At 36.5% G+C, this 21927-nt stretch overlaps 2 protein-coding genes across 5 annotated transcripts; one reads left to right on the forward strand and one right to left on the reverse strand.

Annotated features, from left to right (window-relative positions):
* Positions 1-1030: 1030 nt before the first annotated feature.
* LOC135470877 (BAG family molecular chaperone regulator 2-like) lies at positions 1031-5162 on the reverse strand. Its single transcript, XM_064749925.1, has 2 exons — positions 4955-5162; positions 1031-3072 (listed from the first exon to the last, which is right to left on the reverse strand). The coding sequence occupies exons 1-2, from the start codon at positions 5160-5162 to the stop codon at positions 2672-2674; spliced, it is 609 nt and encodes a 202-aa protein (XP_064605995.1). The 3' UTR covers positions 1031-2671.
* A 5701-nt stretch (positions 5163-10863) lies between these two features.
* Positions 10864-21642, forward strand: LOC135471698 (oxysterol-binding protein-related protein 9-like). Of its 4 annotated transcripts, none has more exons than XM_064751015.1 (13): positions 10864-10968; positions 11384-11434; positions 12054-12132; positions 14049-14125; positions 15414-15509; positions 16008-16085; positions 16634-16684; positions 17136-17238; positions 18257-18385; positions 19395-19557; positions 20680-20762; positions 21080-21109; positions 21485-21642. In XM_064751015.1, the coding sequence occupies exons 1-13, from the start codon at positions 10903-10905 to the stop codon at positions 21559-21561; spliced, it is 1083 nt and encodes a 360-aa protein (XP_064607085.1). In that variant the 5' UTR covers positions 10864-10902; the 3' UTR covers positions 21562-21642. The 4 variants fall into 4 exon arrangements, with proteins under 4 accessions (XP_064607085.1, XP_064607086.1, XP_064607087.1 ...); XM_064751016.1 differs by having other exon boundaries at positions 17151-17238; XM_064751017.1 differs by lacking the exon at positions 18257-18385.
* The last annotated feature ends 285 nt before the right edge of the window (positions 21643-21927 follow it).

The following is a 21927-nucleotide window of genomic DNA, read 5'->3' on the forward strand; positions in this document are numbered from 1 at the left end:
CACACCATCCACTTATCCACGGAGTGGCGGAGCGACGAGAGTTACAATGCGAAAGCCTTCCTAAAATGTCGAGTTTCTGAGTGAGTACATTTATCTGTAAATATCTTCACAAATACACCACGCTGGAAAGCTAAGTTGTACTGACAGTCCAACAAAAATCCTAGTGACAACCTCTTTTTTTCTTTTCGTGTTTAAGATTTTTTTTACCACAGTTCAGACCGAAGACAACATCTTTTGAAATCCAGTATGAATGTCAAAAAGATGAAAATAAAGAGTTTCCTAGCAAGATCATTTAGCGTTGCCAAGTCCGTATATACTCCGTGGACTTTTCCCTTGCAGCATGAATTATTCTTGAAGATATTTGCCGATAAAAGTCCTCAATAAGAAAGCAGACATTTTGGGAAGGCTTTCGCATTGTGAGTGAGTGAGTGATTGGGGTTTAACGTCGTGCTCAACAATTTTTCAGTCATATGACGATGAAGGAATCCTTAGGGTGTATGTAATGTACCTCCTTGTTGCAGGACGGATTTCTACCACTCTTTTATCTAGTGCTGCTTCACTGAGACGACTTACCGAAGTAAGCTGCCCCGCCCCGAGCCATTATACTGATACGGGTCAACCAGTCGGTACACTATCCCCTCCATGCTGAACACCAAGCGAGGAGCCACAAGTCGTAGGTGTGATGATCCAGGATTGATCCTGGATCTACCGAAGCGGACGCTCTACCCACTGTGCTATCAAGGCCGGTCTTTCGCACGGTAACTCGACAGATAGACGAGTTACATATATTGCAACTAGTGTGCGTGTATATATGTATATATATATATATATGTATGTAAATTTTCTGTATGATTTTTCATATGACGATGAGGGTTGCCAAAAATATTGACTTACCTCTGAACTTACAGTGCTGTTGCTCAATGCAATATGCCTGGCTTTTTTGTACCAGTGCACGTTGAGGTAATCAAAACTCTACTGGACAATACAGATATATCTGACTTTTTTATGAACAAGGTGACAAGTCAAGTCAGCATTTTTTTAATTTGTTGTAAGAATAATAAAATCTTATAGAAACACAAACAAAACAGTTCGATATTGATATAGTCACAGTTACATGTAAGCATCACAAATAAACCATAACACAGCTTCAGTAGTGGCTATACTTGTATATAGTTAACCAGGAAGATCCCAAGAGGCTAAATGCAGTCCCCAGGTTTGACATCAACAGAAACCATGTGTAATAATCACAAATACATGTTACTGCACGCCACTGTTGGTAAATGTCCTCATACATAATGCTCAGAACTTTAAAATTTATACAACATGTTAAAAATGTGTAGAGACTGTAGTGAATTACATTTCTTAAAATCAGAGTATCTTGTATTCTCTCCACATTTTTACCTGATGACTCAGGAATGAATGAAATGAAGAACATCACTGAATGGAAAAGATTTCTGGTCAACTAAATACATCATCACAGGTACAATGGATTATGTGTTAACTCACAAATAATTATATTCAGATTTACAGAAGAGAATGGCATGATCTTGAATTATCAGTGCATCTGCATGCGATTTTTGTCCATAATAATGATAAAACAGTTTTTAGAAATAAGTGAATAAGAATAAGAAAAAAGTACCTAACATAAAAAAAATGTTTTACAGATATTATACTCCAAATGGCAAAAATATTTAACTACTGTGCAAGGAATAAAAATAATCTTTTATATTTTCCTGTTTAAGCCTAAAACTGATGTAAGAGGACAATCCACATATGAAGACAAAAAGTTTAATAACATTTTTGTGCAAGAAGATGATGGTACATAATTTCAAATGGAGACCAAGGCCTTAAAATTTGTCTCACAGGCTCAAAGCAAGGTTTTAAATATAGATTTATTTATTTGATTGGTGTTTTAGGCCATACTCAAGAATATTTCACTTATATGACGGCTGCCAGCATTATGATGGGAGGAAACTGGGCAGAGCCTGGGGGAAACTCATGACCATCCGCAGGTTGCTGGCGGGTTTTAAATAATTTCACAGATTAAAACTATGGAACGTATGTTGAAAATATATCAACTTAATTCGCATTGATAAATCAAACAAAGTGTCTTTAAACAATCTTTGAAGTGCTCTTCTGAAAACTAAGGATTGACAACATGGTAAATACATTATAACAGTATATATGCATAGACAAATTGTCACTTTCTTGAAGCGCAGTCATCACTTGTGGGTGCATTGTACATCTTGTTTGGTCAATACATTTCCGTTTCTCAAATACCTTGGATAAAATAAGCTTAAAATGGTTAAGACAATGATGTATCAATGGCCAGTTCAATCAACTTGTCCTCAAATAATATTTTGCATAATTCAGGTAAATGAAAACATTATTATAACACAAAAATGGTCCATTTGGAAGGTTTAACGGTTTGTCTACTAGGCCAATCATGCAAATACAAATGATACCACTCACATACCTGCATGTCAACCAGTTACCATGTACAATTCACTAGTAAGAGCAAGTCATAACATGCTCATGGAAGCAATGGGTGAGCAATACTTATCTATAACTCAAGTCAATGGACACAATCATATCCCTGGTAAAACAATTAATTGAGCACAATAAAAGTCAGAAAACGGTTTTCAGACAAACAATTTATGAACGACTGAGGTTACGTTGCATCTGACTTATCAGCACACCCATTTGATTTAGGAAGGCCAGACAATGAATCTGCATCCTCATGCATGAGAAACTGATCTGCCCTGGCTTGTAACATCCGCCTGTACTTTTTCTGATCATCTGCAGTACACTGGAGTAGCGTCCCTTGAAACTTTTGATCCGTGGGCCCTTCAATCTCCTCAGGCAGGCTAGCATTCAAATAAGACAACAGCTTTCTCTTAACATCCATCCCATCCTCAATCTTTAACATTTTATCTAGATCAGCTATCAGCTGTTTAATCTTCCCAAGAGCAGCTTCCTGAGCTGGCGTCCTAACCGTATGCACAGTAATGTCAACAGTCAGACAACGGTAAATAAGTCTCTCCGTGTTGCCTATCAACTCCTCTCTCTCCCCTTTAAAAAAAAAAGAAAGAAAATGTTAACCTGAAATAAATATTTTTCTTTTTTCATGCCTGTCTCAATATGACAGCATAGCTTAGAAATTCACACAATCTGGAATAAGTTGTACATGTATGATCATGTTCTGGTGATCATGTAAAGAACTACACAATTATGTTATAAAAAAAAAAAATACAACAAGTCACAGGTTTTAGCTAAATGTTGTAGTTTGAAAAACTGAATGGAATACATTTATATTTTATACACATTCAAAGTTTTCCTGGTGAAATAACCTTAAATCTGTCAAGCTTGTTATGCTTTAAAAAGCACACAGCCCTGGGGGAGCATTTCACATATCATGGAAGAGAATATACAGTATATGACCTGAAATTTCACTCATGACTAAACTAAATTGCCTTACTCTGAAAGTTTTACCTACAAAGGTGACCTGTGGTTTGTTTGGAAAGTAGCATGAAATCCTACTGGGAAAATCTAAGATTCAGCACTGAAGCAGAAACTTTGTGACATTTATTTTGTTTTAAAAATGCACTTATGGGGTTGAAATTTTAGGTCCTTTACCTTACTTCTAATTCATTCTCAGTCAATCAATCATGAGTTTCCTAATTTAACAACATGGCAAAAAACGTGATTTCATTGTAGCTGGCAACAGCACAGTTGAGGGGACTCTAGTCATAACCATAAAATCGCTCTTTTCACCTGTGTTAGCTTCTGACACCTACCCCTAATTCACAAGACTCCTTAAATGGCTGGTTTTTGTGATTGGCGCTCTGTGTAACTATGTTGTGCAAGATGTATAATTCCAATATGTTGACAGATTGATGCATTGTGGGTAGACTTCAATATATCTACAGCGAGAATGAATACTAACTAAGTGACACTGCAAAACTTGTGGATTACTAAACTGCTCAAAAATTTCTGCCTGTCCCCCCCCCCCCCAGCTGGGACGCACAGGTATACTGAGCAATGTGTGCTCTATCATGAGAAAGCATTCAGGGAGGGAACTGATGGACTTGGCCTGCAGGCTCAATATCTCGGGTGAAGAGCCAGCATCTGTAACAGCCCGTCTGATATAACACTGCAAACTATTACAGCTCCACCATAGGCTACCTAGGCATGATGAGCTATGAGATGATAAAAGTTCAAATAACTACAGGTGAAGAAATAGTTATGCCTTGAAATTCAGTTACTACTGGCACCAATGCTTCTCTAAGAATAAAGCATGACACTAATATAACACGGAATTGCACTGGTATCGCCTGTCATTCCATACTACAACACATCCTAGGAACCTATGCTACTCCAGGAATATGAAGTGACACTGATATCCCTGGTCATTCTGTATGTCTAAAATAGCATCCGTTACTAAGATGTGTTGTAGTGTGAAATGACAGGTGATATTGCTGTCATTCCATATCCCTACAGCAGAATTGGCTCCTAGTGATGAGTACTGTGGAATGACAAATGATTCATCTGTCATTCTATGGGATATCATTAATTTGTTATTCCATGTGATATCAGTGTCATATGTTTTCCTATAGTAAGGGAGCATTCATTACATAAATTCAGTGTTGCCATTCGTCGTTCGCTTTCATTCGTCATTCAGTTTAGCCTAAACTAGAACCAATGAATGTCATGAGGACACGAATGTTCCGAAACTTCATTGGCAATTATGTAGCCTGGAATCGCGCTGTGATTTAAAATGATAGGGGGTTATCTCCCTTTTATATTAACACAAATGCTTATTACTAACGGTATCATATATATATACATATATATTATCTTTCTACGAGATATATGTATACAATATACCTTCTAGAGTATTCGCCAAAAAGATTAAAATAAAAATCGCCCGATACGACAAGCGGATGAAGCCTACCTTCAGACATGTCGATTGTTGGGCTAGAAGATTGACACTGTAAACGTTCAAGTTCTCGAAGCAATTCTTCTCTCTCTTGCTCCAGTTTTTGAGCCCTAAATCTGAAATGTTCCACTTTCAATTCTAAGTCATCCAAGGCTTGAGTAAGATTTTCGTTCTTATCTTTTTTCTTTACCTCTGCTTCATCCGCGGCCCCTTCCTCTGCCATGCTTGGATTTAGTTAGAGCTCTTCTTTTTAGAAGGTCAAAAACGTGTCATGCCGCCAAAAATCACACAAAGCGAAAACCTGAAATGGACACAAACAGTGATATATTGAAGTCTACCCACAACAGAGGATATACGACCTACTCTTTAATTCATTAATTGATTTTAATCGCTTGACACAGAATGGAAGGCCCTGAAGCCAACAACCTCGTTTTGCGTTGTCAATTGAGTTCAGAATTATTACATGGACCTGACAAGTGGAATCAGCCGGCAAAAATTTTCACTTTCGCTTTGAAACCCCTGCGGACAAGCAATCACTGAAGTAGGCCTCACATCATATAGCAAGGCCGTAGACAAGTTTTCATGTTTGGGGAGGTGGGGGGAGGCGGGCGGACTGACTATCACAGCCAAACCATGTGAGGGTCCAGGGGCCGCCTGGGCCCCGGAAGCTCCTGGGCCCTAGACAACTGGAGATGCAACCTCGCACTTACAGAGCGACGAAAATTCTATTACCAAAAGGCATCTTTTGTCACAGCGTGATATGCCAGATCGTAGGTTCTTTGTCTTAAAAATTGTTTAAATAAAACTGAAATATTGAATCATGTATCGCCCAGCGTCAGTTTTGAAGTTGTTGCTTATGGCAAATAGAAATACAGTTTGTCAATTGGACACTTCGGCTGTTATTATTAGGCCTATATACAACTTCTTACAGCATATGGAATGACTTCATCTCCTGATCACACGTTGTCACCTCCATATAACACGAAAATCGTCTGTTTGTAAATTAAATTAATAAGTGTTTAATTCCTACTGTGCGTGTATAGCGACAGTAGACCTATATTAAGTATGACGCGGCATTTTTATGGATTAAATCTAATTAGGACAATAAGCTCAACTGTCAGCTAGCGACTGTTTTATTTGTTGGCCGCTGCCTAGCTAATCCGTTATCCATCGAGTGATGATCGGATACCTGTAGACTTATATCTATAGATCCTGGTTTGTGAGACTTTCGGCTGTACAAGGATATTGTACAGGCACTATTATTCGACTGTGTCCTTTGGTGGGATGTAGGTTACACTCGCATGCCAGATTCCGATTGACGACCATCACTGCACATGTAGGCCTAATAGAGGCTCCTAATGATCTGAAACTGTTCGGCTACGAACTGCGTGGTGTGTGTGAACTGTTATAAATCTCGTGTTCCACTGATTAGCCTACTTTAACGTAATACACAAATGGTGTAACCGGCTACGTTATCGGTAACTGAGTTAGTCTACACTGCGCGCGTAGTACTTTTTGTCTGAAGGGAAATTCACCTGTCCAATGTGGCGTGGCCTTCAATTAACACGGTCCAGAATTCATTTTGTAGGTGGACAGCTGTGTCTTTTATGGAGTTGTCGATAACGTAGGTACTTACGCCATAGCGAAGGTTCAAAACAATTTAAAATTAACGCCTTAATTTAGTGTTGACCTAGCTGTGACATTTTTGTATATGGCGTCCTACATAGACTATGCCCAATAGCAATGCCTGCAAGTGGCGTCCATAACGGTTCATTTCAAGCGCTATACATTTTACAGCTGCTTTTCACAGTATACATGCAACTTCTGATCCTATACCTCGGCACGTAAAAAGAAAAGAAAAAAGCAACGACCGCGGGACGATTGATTTTAATTTATTTACAGCAGCTTTATGAGGTACACGTAGATGAGGTGACGTGGAGCTGTTTATTCCGTATTTTTAAGTCTTTAAACATATTTTCAAAGCGCAGAAATGCAGATTAAATGGCACATAGGCACTCTTCGCACTTCAGTCCGTTACAGCAGACTTTTTGCATGGTCTAAGGGAGACAAATCTGACGAATACATGCCATTTAGACTGCGTGAATTCCGTGTATAAAAATGTAATAATTACATGTATAATGTCGGGGTTAGTTCCGACTCCCGGCTACTGTCTCACTGAATAAAAATATAATGCATAAATTCGTTATAATGTATATATTACATATTAAACGTATTACGTGTAGGTATATGTTCTTTTCCTACAGTTACTTTTGCCATATTAAACAATGCTGGATTCAGAACAATTACAACTAGGTCAATTAGTTGTGGGGGAATAGGCGTAATAAGCACTTGGGGTGGAAACAGCTGTAAAACCATCCCCAGTCCAATGATGTATTATGTGGAAAGCTACATATTAAAAGATGTGGTCTGTGAATCCGCCAGAAAATTAAATTACTCAATCTATCTTTTTATTCTTTTAAATTCAGGTATATACAGGCTTTATCGATCTTCAGATGAATGTGTGCGGGAAAAAAAGAGGGGTTCAAAAGGCTTTTACGTGCTCATTTAATTTGACTTGATGTGTTTGTGTGCGTTACAAGTTTACTGCTTCTGTAGGCCTGTGCGCGTCCATGCATATCGATAGACAAAAGTAGAGTGCGATCCAAGTAGCACTATCTGCCGTTCTCCTGAATTAGGGGAATTCGACAATAGGGCGCAGATGTGCGGCATGCAGTCCCCCATTCCCAAAATTCAGAATTTATTGAACGAACAGAAGAAATAACAACCTTTTTTACCCGCATACATTACATTCTTATTAAATATTGCTTTAAAAATAAATTATTGACCTAATACAATTTAAGCCATCTTCGTAATGAGATCAGTAATAAATAAATACAGTACATTAAAAAATGTTTTTAAAATGGCATACAGTGGTCGGTTAAATACGTATATAGGAGACTGCAGGTCGGAGGCCTAATATGGCAGGTCTATTAATATTTTTAAAATATACCCTTGTTGTGTTTTATGTTTTATTCTGGTCAAACCTAATGATGGAATGTATATATATATATATGTGTGTGTGTGTGTGTGTGTGTGTGTGTGTGTGTGTGTTTGAACTATCAAAACTGATTTGGGTTTTTCACCTTAGTTTTCATGAAGTTACGCCAATATGCATGGCGGCCTTTCACATACATACACAAATAGGCACTGTTTGCATTAATTACCCATGTGGTGTGTGGGTGTGTGCAGTCAACCGTAAATCATGCCTAAAAGGTAACAGAGGCTGAGAGTGCGTTATCGACAAGACTGTCTGAATTCAGAGAACACAATGATTTCAGAAGCAAATGTGCGACATTCGCATTACAGTTCTCGTAGTTCAGAATTTTTAACACACGAGAAATAAATGTACAGTTGAACGCATTGTTAAAGGTTTCCGGATAGTGGAGCACCACGCCTTTTGAATTATTTGTCGATGGATAAATAGTTTTATTACTATATGTCAAGAAACTAGTCAGTCGACATTACTGGCCTAGTCACATACACATGTAATTGTCATTTTGGTCTGTATGCTCTGAAACCGGGGACAAGCATAGACATTGGCGCATAAATGCAACAGGCAGCTCACAGTTCCCGAAATTCAGAAATACATAACTATTAATGCAGTCATTTTCTTATATATGCTATGTACTCGACCAAAGAAAATGTACCCTAGAATAAGAATTAAACTTCTGACATAGTTTGTCAAGGGTATATTCATGTAAAATATGAATTTCGTAAAGTTGGAGGGTGTGCATTGGCATACATTTTGATGATACATTACACATATTCATCCGCTTCGGCTTCCTCAAATATGGTCCTGCAATCACGATTATTTATAATACTGTGAAAATATGGCCTTGGAACAAAGCTGAATGAATGAACTATCTGATGGGCACAGTTCGTCTATATCATCGCGAATATAGCACTACAGATCGTGTGGAGTTTCTTCGGAATTTGGGGAATCACTGAACATTGGTTGCAGAAATGCGACAGTCAGTTCACAGGTTTCAGAACCATGACAATTCCTCGAGGTAATTCAATCTGTTTATCACATACATATGTATGTTCTACACAGAAATATATGACAATATATGCTTACATATGTCTTGAATCTGAACAGTGTATTTGTATATGCAGGCCCTATAAAGCTATAAGTTTATTGACTATAGATGTCAGTTTTGAGTAAGTATACGGGAACGGGTAGCAAACTTTGTGACGTTCTATATATAGAGCAATACATGTTTCCGTAATATACGCATAATTACACACATGATATAGAAAATATACGGTTTACAGTATAGACTTACAGGTTTTTGAATTTTTTATTGGATTGACGATTCAGACCCACGAAATATACATTGAAGACATATAAACATGTACCTTCCGTGTGGTACTAATGTAAAACAGTAAAAAATACATGTTTTATACACATCCGGGTTAATATCATTTTTTTTTGGTGGGGGGGGGACCAGTGCAATGCAGTTGAACTATATAAGCTGAAAATTGTTTTTGATTGGTCAATTTTTCTGTGGCTGACTTCTATGCAAGTAGGCATATTTTTGCAAACTGAAGAAAACTCTGCCCACTGAAGATTCAGTACGGCCTTTGTCTTTGATATGAGCCTGTGATCTGGAATTGTGGAAATGACAACTATATAGAGGACTAACCTTTGACAGTCTTATGTACTTACAGACAAAAAGATGAATGAAGTGTTATATGTGTCTGCAAACATATAAATACCACCGAACTTTGATTTCATTACGTAATTAATAAGTTTAGCTAAATGACTGTTGCATCCTTGAACTTGATATCATCTTTAACTTGATATATTCACTGCAAATAATCGTGATGTTTAGGTAACCGTTATTTACACATACTATGTCACAGGTTAACATGTTTAGATATTTATGACTAAACGTGTGGGTCCACTTTATTTAAGAAAAAGCAAATGTGAGCTGCCGGTACCGTACCAGTTCAATCACTGTAATTAAACACAGGATATGACTATAAAAAGAGTCACAATGACAGAGAATCGGTTTTATGACCCTTACATTACTATTCTCTTTGAAGAGAATGCTCTTGCAGTTAGAAGTAGCTTTAATTGACAAATCTAATTAGTATAGGGCTACATAGAACGGGATCGGTGACTTCCCTAGGAGAGTAGGTCATTTTATTCATTTTATTTATTTATTTATTTATTTATTTATTATATAAACGATAGACCAGGTAAGAAAAGAAAATAACTGACTTTGATAGACCTGTACGTTTTAATACACAAAAGCCACAGAAAAGGTCGACGTGTCTTTCACTTCCCACCTAATGCCGATCAGGTGACTGCTCCGGGGTAGTGATTGCAGTCACGCGAAGTCAACCGGCGCTTGTTGAACGACCGGTTGGTCAATGGGAGATAACCGTGTTATTACTGCCAATTTACCCCCCTTGGACTACAACCCTCTTGATAACGATTAAAAGTGCTGATTCTCCGAAACGTGATGCTTACTGAGCTGTGGCCAGTTATATTGATCCTAAGAAGCTTGTATTTTATATAAATGCTGGACCATAGATTCACAGATTAAATCAAAATTTATAGATATTATTCTTAGTATTACGTAATTTTTAAATTAAGATACGGCACCTGTATTGGTTTTTTTGTGATTTAAGTTAGAGGGTTGCATATAGGTTGAAAAAGATCGGAGGGGTGACATGTCGGTTTTCATGACATAAAACGTGTTAATTTGTCTGCTCTATGGCCTCCATTGGTGAAGTAACCATAATGAAATGTTCAGGACTTGTCACTGAATGCAAGTCACACAAACAAGTGAAATAAAATATGTTTCAATCCACAGTTACCCCCCTTACAGCATTTATCCGTCGAGGAAAAAATGGCGACGATCGAAGGACCGCTGAGCAAATGGACAAATGTTATGAAAGGATGGCAATACCGCTGGTTCGTCCTGGATGAAACCTCCGGATTGCTTTCCTATTATACAGTAAGGCAGTTCCTTTCCTCGGTGCTTTCAATGGCAATAACCTAAAATTTCACCAATATATCGATCAAAGACACGCCTCCCCACACTCAGAAACTGCAACTTGTTGTCCATAAGCCATAGAGGGCCCAATTACCGCAGTGTAAATGCCCGATCATGTTCAAGGCGGAAATAAATGTGAGACTACAGTACTGTCATGGAAATGTCAAGTCTTGAACACGCAGTATCTAGAAGCAGAATGTTAAAATGAAATTTCCGTAAAATTTTGAATGCTGAAATGTTCACTGAGCCAAATTATAAGTACCGTATTATTATTGCCATTTTATGTTATGTACCTGTCAAGATTAGTAGATAGAGTTAAACAAATTAAGTTAAAATATTTTTTTCTCATTAGCTTTATTACTCATTTGTGTTTCAGTCAAAGGACAAAATGATGAGAGGTGCTAGAAGAGGTTGTGTGCGATTAAAGGTAAGACTAAATGAAACTCCAGCAGAGTAAAACGGCTAAAAGTTCTAAGTGGTCAAGAGTTATATGATAATATCACTTATTTGAAGTTGTTGCTGTTGCTTAGATTTAGTACACAGTAGATATAATAAGTGTGCCAAATTATTAAGTTCTGAGTAATTGGTAATACTCCTACAGCAGGATTGTTACATCATGCTTTCCATAAGCGCTACAGATGGGTTCAGTTATGAGTGAAGTCAACTTGATAATCTGAGTACTTCCTCCAGGTGGCTCACGCTGGTGTCTGGGTGGTTGGGTGTATTAGGACAATGCATCCTAATTTGTCTACGTGTAATCCCGCCATGGTTTTCAAGTGGGGCAGGACTGAGTCTGTATATGTAAGCAGTTAGACTACCATATTAAAACAGACACTATATTAAAACAGACCATATTTAGGGTCATTCCAAACTAATCAAGCTGACCAGTAGAGGAAAAACATAGTTTACTCGTAAAAAGTTTAGTTTTCTTATAAATTTCTTCCATTCAGGGACATATTTTTAGTTCCATAATGTTGTAAGCGAAAATAAATAAATCAAGTAATGTTTTATACTATGACATGGGCATTATGACTTCTTTGTCATAGGGGGCAATCATTGGAATAGATGATGAAGATGACAGCACATTTACAATCACTGTAGACCAGAAAACTTTCCATTTTCAAGGTACAGTACCGTATGCAGTGTATATACGTTTATTATTTGTATTAAAGTGAAATGTTAGGATTTCCTTGACTGATAAAAGTGATATTTCACTTACTTATATATTACTTTATTACACTTTGATATTTAAAAACTAAAAGCCACGAAGTCAAGAAGGAAAGAATTTGTTTTATGATGTTCCAATCCAATACACCATGTCATTATATTGTCAAAATATAAATTATAAAACTGAATACTATAAATGCTGTTCGTGTCTCATAGGTTATCGTTTCCAGTCGAAAAATATTTACAGTATTCAATCTTCACTGTGCAGTATCCTCTATGTATTATATTTCTGTACATAATTGTGTCATAAGAACTACATAGTACATTTTCTTGTGTTCAGGTTGCCTGCTCCACCGTCTGAACCTACAGCTGAAAATATTTACTTACATGTATAATATATATAGTACATGTATATAGGTTCATGCAGAAATTGGGTTCATAATTTTCTGAAGCAGACTTTTCAAACGGCACACAATGAACTATGTGTGTTCTTGTTGCTAAACACTGCCATTGTACTGAACAGGCAGTTAATAAATCAAAGACCCCAGGCTTAAAGCAGGTGTTAAATCTATCTTTTCCCTATAATCCAGTCTCAGACTTTCTGTCAAAGAAATAAAGGTAGGGCTGGAGGCCAGAAAACTGCTTTGTTTCTCTCTCTGCTGAATAATTCAGCGAATCAAGGTAATTTAAACTTGAGAGATGAGGAGGAGGTATGGAAAGATTATCATTTCTTAAATTTTTGTAGCTTTTTAAACAATTCAGATTTGTTTAATGTATGATGGCATTATAAATATACCTTATATTGGAAAGTATGGACCATAATCAAAATTTGTTTTGTACAGAAACTGGATTAGGTAAAAAGTATTTGACCCTGACCTGGCTTATTACTATTGTGGAGAGCTTTACAGATATCCCAAATGAGCAGCACTAAACATTTGAGAGATCAGTTTGGTGGCACGTGGATGGATAAGTTTTCCTCAGTACCTGAGTGTCAGATAGTTAATTTAAAAAGTTTAAAGCGTCAGTTAATGATTTTGAGATGCTTCACTTCACAAGCATTCTGTAACCTGAACAATTAAGTTGGAAAATGCTCATCTGTTGTTTGTTTGGGTGCAAAATATTTAGCTGTACCATATTTTAAATGTAAAAAAAGTCTCTGTGGGTTATGAAACCCATGTACATGTACATATAGGGGTGGACTGTTCATGGTGAGAAGGGTAGGATGTGCCGCGTGGAGATAATCTTGTGAAAAGCAGTGTTATTTATAGGGGTGGACTGTTCATGGTGAGAAGTGTAGGATGTGCCATTTGGAGACAATATTGTGAAAAGCAATGTTAAATATAGGGTGGGACTGTTCATGGTGAGAAGTGTAGGATTTTCTAGGTGGAGACAATATTGTGAAAAGCAGTGTTATTTATAGGGGTGGACTGTTCATGGTGAGAAGGGTAGGATGTTCTAGGTGGAGACAATATTGTGAAAAACAGTGTTATTTATAGGGGTGGACTGTTCATGGTGAGAAGGGTAGGATGTGCCGCATGGAGACAATATTGTGAAAAGCAGTGTTATTTATAGGGGTGGACTGTTCATGGTGAGAAGTGTAGGATGTGCCGCATGGAGACAATATTGTGAAAAGCAGTGTTATTTACAGGGGTGGACTGTTCATGGTGAGAAGGGTAGGATGTGCCGCATGGAGATAATCTTGTGAAAAGCAGTGTTATATATAGGGGTGGGCTGTTCATGGTGAGAAGGGTAGGATGTGCCAGGTGATATATTAGTTATTACTTGGATCAAAATAATTTTTTATTCGTATGTATGGACACGAGTTGAAGTTGACAAAACTGAAATGGAATTTTTTTTTTTTTTTGTATTGACAGCCCGGGATGCAGATGAAAGGCAGAACTGGATTGAAGGATTGGAAAACACAATAATGAGGCACTCAAATTCTATTCGTGTAAGGAGGACAGAATTTTTAGATAGGCTCAGGCTACTAGTGAATTTCTTAAATGCCCATGGATAGAGGGCATTTCCTGGACATAACTACAAGCACATTGGTGTTGTAGTCACAGCATGTTGTAGGAGCAAATCTTAACAGGTTTTATCTGTATATTTGTAGTGACAGGATTATTGTGCATATTAAGGCCAAACATATTGGAGATTGTACGTACAAATCATGTACTCTGTCCATTGATGCATTAAATGATTCAGTTTAATTTTGCAAGTGCAAGGTTCAGTGTTCAGTTGCATGTAACTTGTTTTTTAAATATAGGATGTTTGGTGATGATGCATAAAATTATAGAGTCACAAAATGATAAATAAAATACAAACATTAGTAAAAGGTATCGCCCTTTTACTGACCACAGCAGCTACCACAGTTTTGGATATCCCAGATTTTAAATGTGAAACATTTTACACGTGTATTGATCCTGTTTTGGAGGAACCTCATTGGAGAAGCTGCTGACAGGCTTGGTTACAGCCTTAAATCTTGATGGTTGTCAGGTACTGTACCTACCTATCAGTGTGGACATACATGATATACATGTACAGTACAGCTGGATCCTAACCATCAATTCAACGCCCATTGTGACCAGAGGATACGCTGAGGATGAGCCCATGGTCAGCGTAAGACACGCTGACCTTGCGCCTTAAAGCGCATGCCTTGGGGTGATCGTCTGGTCATCGTAATCCAAGTTTGATCTTTGCAGTTGCTTTCACCAAACATTAGCCTCATCTGTGCACGTGTTATGTTCAGAATTGGTAATAAAGTTCCAAAAATTTATAGAGCAAGTTGCATTATAACTTTAGAATCATTTTAACAATTTAAATAGTACAGCTTGAGCATTTATGGTTTGAATCTTGATCACAGGAATAATACAAGGCCTAAAGTGTACATGTCGTTACATCAAACTCCAGCAAGTGAATGAATGTCGTGAATGATGCACTGACTACGGGGCCCCCATGAGTGGACTGTGGGCCGACCCTACATGAATGGTAATCGCAGGATAACAGCGTGTTTGATCAGGGTGTAGCCAGGGCCGGCATAGGATGCACGAACCATACGACCACAGTGGCCGTAGGATTGATGGTTATGATCCTGCTGTACTGTAGATGTAGGACAAAATAGCAACCAGGTACATGTACTTCATAACAAAAATACTCTTAAAAATATTTTATTGCAAACAGTCTTTACCGTAATATTTATAATATTTGTTATGGTATATAATTTGGCTCCTTGTTTGTAGAGACCAGAAATGAGAGATGTTCCCTCTTCTGAAGATTTTGAGCGTAAACTGCTGGAGACTGATGCCTATCTCCAGATTCTCATTGACCAGTACAAGGTAAAACAAAATAGTTCACATACATGTATCAGTGTGTCATTTCCAATCTAAACCAACACCCAAAAGGAGGCATTTGGTGTTTTTATGTTTTACTCATCCTCTTTGATACGCTGAGGGAATTATTCTGTGCTGACTATTGAAATCGAATTTTGTGAAGCCCTGAAACTGACCAATCCAACCAATGTAGTTTTGTCTCCAAAATTAAATTAAAAATCTTCATAAATTGCACTGAAAGTTGTTCTTTCATATGCAAAATGATTGAGTAATTAGGGTAGGTTCATACAACAGTGAAACGTTCTACATGCATTCCAAAAGAAATATTCCTCATATTTTTTTTCTCTTTTTAGAGAGCAAATGTTTTATATTCAGTCAAGTCCTGAAATCTGTTCAGAATGATGTTCTCTGAATTCTTCAGGTTGGGAATTTAAACTTTTTAAGTAATAAACCACAAAATGTAATTACCTCTTTAAAAATTTACATAAGTGTGCTTTTCCTTAGGTCATTGAGGCCAAAATTGACCAGTGCGAAGACCTTGCCACAAAGGAGAAATATAATGTACTGAAAGTAACAGCAGAGGTAAGGAATGTTTGTGGCAATGTACAAATATTGATTTTTATGGATGTGCACAAAATGTTTATTATTTCCACCCCAAAATCTATATAACTTGAGTTGTTGAATGTCATTTAGACAACGTGTATTTCTATGTTTGCTTGTTCTGAAGATATTGCGGTACATGTATGGTCATAATGCTTGACCAGAGTGTTGGTTACTACTCTAGGAAATCGTATGAAACGTTTAGTTGCTAATCCATGAAAATTATGTCTATTTGTGCTTATAGACAACAATAGTGAGTTATATTTGAGTGTGATCAACCAGATGAATGCCTAAACACTTGTATTATGACATTAGATGAGCATCACTTAATTGTGTGGAAAATCCATTTTCTAGTTTTACCAAAACCGTGCTGGTTGACCCTCAGAATGTAACCGGTTAGAGGGTTGAGTCATGCAGAAATAATGGTTATGTGTGTAATTGTCAATCAGTTCTTGTTTAATTGTAATGTTCTGTTTTTATTAGACTCTCATTTTTACCACTAGGGCTGAAAATTATTTCTTTTTCTCCAGGCAATGATAGAAGCTATCAAGCACTCCATTATGTCTTTACAGATTGCAAAGGTAAGAGTGTATTTCCTCTTACCACTGACTGGAACTTTTACCCAGTAAAAAGAGATAGATCATGTTCTTCAGAAATCCTGTTGAAGCTCACAAAAGTGAAATTAAAACATCACTGTCAGTTGTTCAAAAATATTAAATAATAAGAGCCCCCATCGGCAGAGGTAATAGTAATACATGAAGTATTACCTGCATGGGATATATGACACTTTCCACCAGATTATTCAGCAATAATACGTGTGTTTTTTTTAATAGATATGTGTATATGCACATTCTCGATTGCCAACCTTCATTTTCGCAGACTACTAACATTTCTGTCACAGTTAGTGAGATTTCTAAGCGAGAACATGTGAAGGAGTTATCTAATACCGTTGTCCTTAACCGTTGACCGCATTCCCCACCCTGCCCTCCTACATTATTTCCCTCAGCTGGCCATATTTGTGTTGTCTCACAGGAACAGTGTTTTCAGGGCCCGCTGGCAAACGGCATCCTGGTCACAGATGAATACCTGACCTCTAATGCTTCCAACAATTACTTCAGCAGAGATGAAACTGAAGGTAGTATGCCAGTATTAATGTTACATTGATTTCTTTGTTCACACGTTCTAACCTGGGTTTCGTTGGGAAGGTGTTTCATTTTGTATCAAGAAAATGATTGCACTACCCTATTTCTTCAACATTTTTGCATGTTTATAGGCAACTTTAAATGCATCCTATATGCATTTTAGTGTTTCAGCTATGGCAGTAATTTATGTTTAAATATGATTTATAGTGTACGCAGAGGAATGCATTCAAAATCACCAGGTGAAAATGTCAAAAGGTGAAAGTATTAGGTACATGTTTTTTCACCAAGTGTGGTTTGTTGGCTTTATGTGTGGACACAACTTTTCAACCATAAATGTAGATGATATTGAATATTGCATGTCATTTAAAGTTTACCAGTTTTAAGTGACACATTTTGCTTAGTTCCAGTCTGATTGATTCATCCCCCCTTTTGGGCCTCTTAAAGAGGTTATTATGAAGTTTAATTACTATCTTATCAGAAAAACTTGAATGTTGGCATTTAAAGCATCATTTAGTGCTTCTGAAAGTACAGTTTCACCAAAAAAAACTTCAGGTGAAATACAGTTATGGTTAAATGAATTCATGGTTATCCACATTTAGCTGAAGAGGGTACTCGTAGACTTCAGTCAAATTGTTATAAATAGATATCGGTTTCTTATTTTGCAAAAAGCAGACACATCTATAACTCATAGCTTAAATATAATTCAGTTTTGGTGTTGTGTATAAAGATTCTTAGTTCTATAGAAAAGAAATTAAAGGTATTCACCAAATACTATGAGAAGTCACCTAATCCACCCTGCCCATTATAACCAGTGCCACGCTTTCTACATCAAACATTTGCTTTTACCTTATTTATTGATTGATTTATGTATATATATATATATTTTTTTTCTTGTGCAGTACAAACTTTTTGTGCAAATCTTTTCTCATTTATTCACTCTAATGTAACTATTCACGACTTTTTCCTTTCCATTTGATCAATTGCGTTTTGGTTGTGTGCTAACCAATCCAGTGAAGACTGAGGTTGACCTGCCCCGCTTAACTGCCTCTCAATCCATGGGTAACATAGAGCAGGCTGTGGACGCGGTTGTGCTGGATCCTTCAGTCAGTGTCTCCGTGCCCAACATAGCTACTGACCCAGGTAACCCACACCTACCTGGACCTTTTTGCTACCATGCACATGAGTATGTTGCTAAGTGGGGAAGTCAACAAGGTGTAACACTTTGATCACACTGACTAACAGTTGAACTTTGCCTAATGTCTAATGATGGAATAAGTTGATTTATCGTGTTACTTTGTTTCAGAAGTGTTCAATTTGTGGTTAAGCTTGATTTATTAATTTTATACACAGTTCTAGAAATTCTAGGGTATGGGTGAAAATCATCACAAGTCTTTTACAAGTAAATGAAAAAACATGTTAAACAGGTTCCTGGAAATTTATACAAAGACGTTACCATGAAACCATGCTTGTTAAAGTCCATATGGTTATTAATAAAGTATCAAATTTTAGTTTCATGGAACATTCCAGTTATTTGGTGTTGATATATGGATCTGATAAAAAAAAAATTGTAAAAATGAAAAAGAAAGTGTTTAATGAGATCTGTAAACAATAACCAACACCGGAGAGGAATAAATAATCAAAAAAGTAAAAGAGTAATGTTTCGATGTGACTTTAGCCTGCATAAAATTTCCTTTAAATGGTGTCGATTATTTTGTATACAGTTTATGTTCCTAGTTTGTTTAAGATTAAGTTTTTTTAGCTCACCAGCTTATGTTTGTACTTCATTCACCACTTGCTTAATGTTCAACCAATTCCAGACTTCCTTCATTATTGAACTCATTTTCTCATTGGTGAGACTGCCCACTGCCTGACTTAATCCACTTATTTCCTTCATCATTGAACCTCTTACGTGTATGAGCCAATGATTTTTTCACTCATTTCTTTCATTATTTAAGCAATTGCATACCCATTTTGTTAATCATTGATACATGTACTTAACTTCACTTTCATCTCTGAAAATTAAGATGTTTTTCTCTTTTCCATCATGGTTAACCAGCTGTGGATAGTGCACGTGCCTTGTAAGCTATATACTGTATACGGGGTTAAATCACACATGAGTCTTAAAACTGAGATCCTGTTTTATTAAAAGGTGTTTCCTTACCATCAGAGGGTTATTCACCAAGTCTTCCTGTTCCGGTACCAAAAACCACAAAGTTACCTGCCCCTGTTCCAGAGACGTCTTATTCTAGCAGTGAAGAAGATGATTTTTATGATGCAGAAGATTTTAAATCAACACCACAAACTAGTCCAGAGTAAGTTTAATTTTATAGTCAGTTATAGAACAACGAGAGACATCATTCAGTGAACTTGTAGTATCATGCAAAATTGAATTTACCAGAACATGAATTTTAATGTAAATTTATAGGCACATGGATTCTAAAATAATAAAGCCAACTATGGTAAACTTTGGTCGTACATGGCTTAGATAATATGAAACAGTAATACCTTGGATTTAGTATAAAGTTATTGTGCGCTGTGTTCTAGGTAGCTTCTATTTACTTGCACGTTTAGTTTGCTTTTGCTAATCTGTTTTACTGTATTATGTGTTATATTTTTGTGTCTTGTGCTCCTATAGAAATAAAACTTTTTATCTGATCATCCTTAAATTATTCTGAAATATAATTGCTTGGGTCACATGCATGGATTCAAATGTGTTCTTTTTGAAGCAGAATGTTTAACACACAATTCATTTAAATATGAACATGTTGTGCTGTGTATTAAAGAGACAGCAAATAATAATATAGGTATAGGAATGGCTTTTGTGATGAAACCTTTATTTAAATATAGTAATTAATTCAGTTTTTACAATTTGCTTTCAGCAGTAAGAAATAACAATATATGCAATGTAAACGAAAAACAGAAAAGATGTTCCATTTAACCGCATATACATGTAACTGTGCAGTTTACAGTGGGCTTAAAAATCTTTAAAAGTACATGTACATGTAGTATGACTTGAAATAATATTCGGGTGTCATGACTGAAAAGCGTGTTAGTGGTGATATTAATTTTCAGGCATGATTACACACCACAGAGAGACTTTTATAAGATGATTAAAATTGTATTTATCAACATAAAGATTGTTAATAGTTTTTTAACTAGTACCGAATTGGATACAAATAGAAACATTTCTTGCTCTAAATGACCTCTCTCCTCCTAAATATCAAACAGTTAAGTTCTCCTACCCATGGTGTTACATGTACATTGCATTTTATTCACAGAGACATTTATATCCTAGGAAATTGTGAACTGGTCTCTTCTGGACAGCCACAAGGTGGCTTTGTTACGGTGTTTACAATATCATGGCACCTGGCTAAAGAAACTGCTTATTGAAGCCCAGCAAATTATCAAATAATGTCTCAGTTCTTTACCAACAGGCGAGTTGTTGGGCCTGAAGTGCTTTCCAATGATGTTGCCTCCAAGCCTACTGTGATAGCTGCTGATGATGATTATTTTGATGGTGAGCAGCTTTTCACAATCTGAAGTGACATTGGCACAGTGACACACTTTGTAAAAGAATACAATAAAAGGGGAAACACATTTTGTAAATCATCTTTTTGTATATGGTTTCAAGCATGTTGTAAAAAATCTGTGCATTTTTGTCTGTGAAATGCTGGTATCAAATGCTTTTTTTTCTTTTTTTGTTTCATTTAGTTTTATTTAATGTGAAAGACATGCTGTGTAAAAAAAATGCAAATTGTTTAAAATCAACTGGATTATAAGTAGAGTTTACAAATGACATTTTTCACACTATTCAGTTTTTATTTTTTGTTTCAGAACTTTACGATGATAGGGAAAGTGAACGTTGTAAGTAATATTTGCAAAAACATGTATATGTTCTTGTAGATCTAAACACACTTTCGTATAATTCATTAATTTTAAGATTTTACATTGATAAGAATTTTCAAAGAAACTGAACAGTATTTAAGATACGTGTATGTGCGGAGAATTTAGAGAAATCAGCAACAACAATACTGATTATGATGTATTTTCATTTTTTTTCAAAAATGACCTGAAATCCCATGCATACATGTTTTCAAGAATAAATAACAGTTTTCCTCTTTCTGCTTGTGCTGATATCCATAAGAAATTTAAATGACCTTAAAAGAATATAAGTAAAAAGCAGTGAAGATGCATACTGCTTTTTGTACTGTCATTGGCTTTATTTACATCTTATTACAGTGGAATCCCTGGAGAAACATGGTAGTATTATAACTCACCTGTTGGGGCCAGGTGCGTATTGGGATGGACCTGACTAAAGTTGTCCTGCCCACATTTATACTGGAGAGGCGATCACTCCTTGAGATGTATGCAGACTTCTTTGCTCATCCTGATTTGTTTGTAAAGTAAGTGAACCTTGCAAATTCTCATGGATTATAAAAAGATCAGATGGCTGATGTTCTTTTTGGCAATTAGATACTCTGATGTTGCTGGTTCAAAACAAGGAATGATCTTGATCAGTTTTTAGCGCTAGGATCTGTGCTATATCCAGATAAAGTGCAACCCCAATACCCTAATTTTCCAACCTTTTCAACTGCCTCTGCCACCAACATTTTGAAACATTCTGAGAGAACTATGGGCTGTAAAGAAATAATGTACATAGTTTTATGAAGCTTGCATCTGGA

Source organism: Liolophura sinensis, chromosome 7 (genome assembly GCF_032854445.1).
Source record: "Liolophura sinensis isolate JHLJ2023 chromosome 7, CUHK_Ljap_v2, whole genome shotgun sequence".
NCBI classification, from domain to species: domain Eukaryota; kingdom Metazoa; phylum Mollusca; class Polyplacophora; order Chitonida; family Chitonidae; genus Liolophura; species Liolophura sinensis.

Coding starts and splice junctions, on each gene's coding strand:
- LOC135470877 (XM_064749925.1), bottom strand. CDS start 5,162: ATGGCAGAGGAAGGGGCCGCGGATGAAGCAGAGGTAAAGAAAAAAGAT. Junction 3,073..4,954: donor AACAATCGACATGTCTGAAG/GTAGGCTTCATC, acceptor TTTTTTTTAAAG/GGGAGAGAGAGGAGTTGATA.
- LOC135471698 (XM_064751015.1), top strand. CDS start 10,903: ATGAAAGGATGGCAATACCGCTGGTTCGTCCTGGATGAAACCTCCGGA. Junction 10,969..11,383: donor GATTGCTTTCCTATTATACA/GTAAGGCAGTTC, acceptor TTTGTGTTTCAG/TCAAAGGACAAAATGATGAG. Junction 20,763..21,079: donor TGATGATGATTATTTTGATG/GTGAGCAGCTTT, acceptor TTTTTGTTTCAG/AACTTTACGATGATAGGGAA.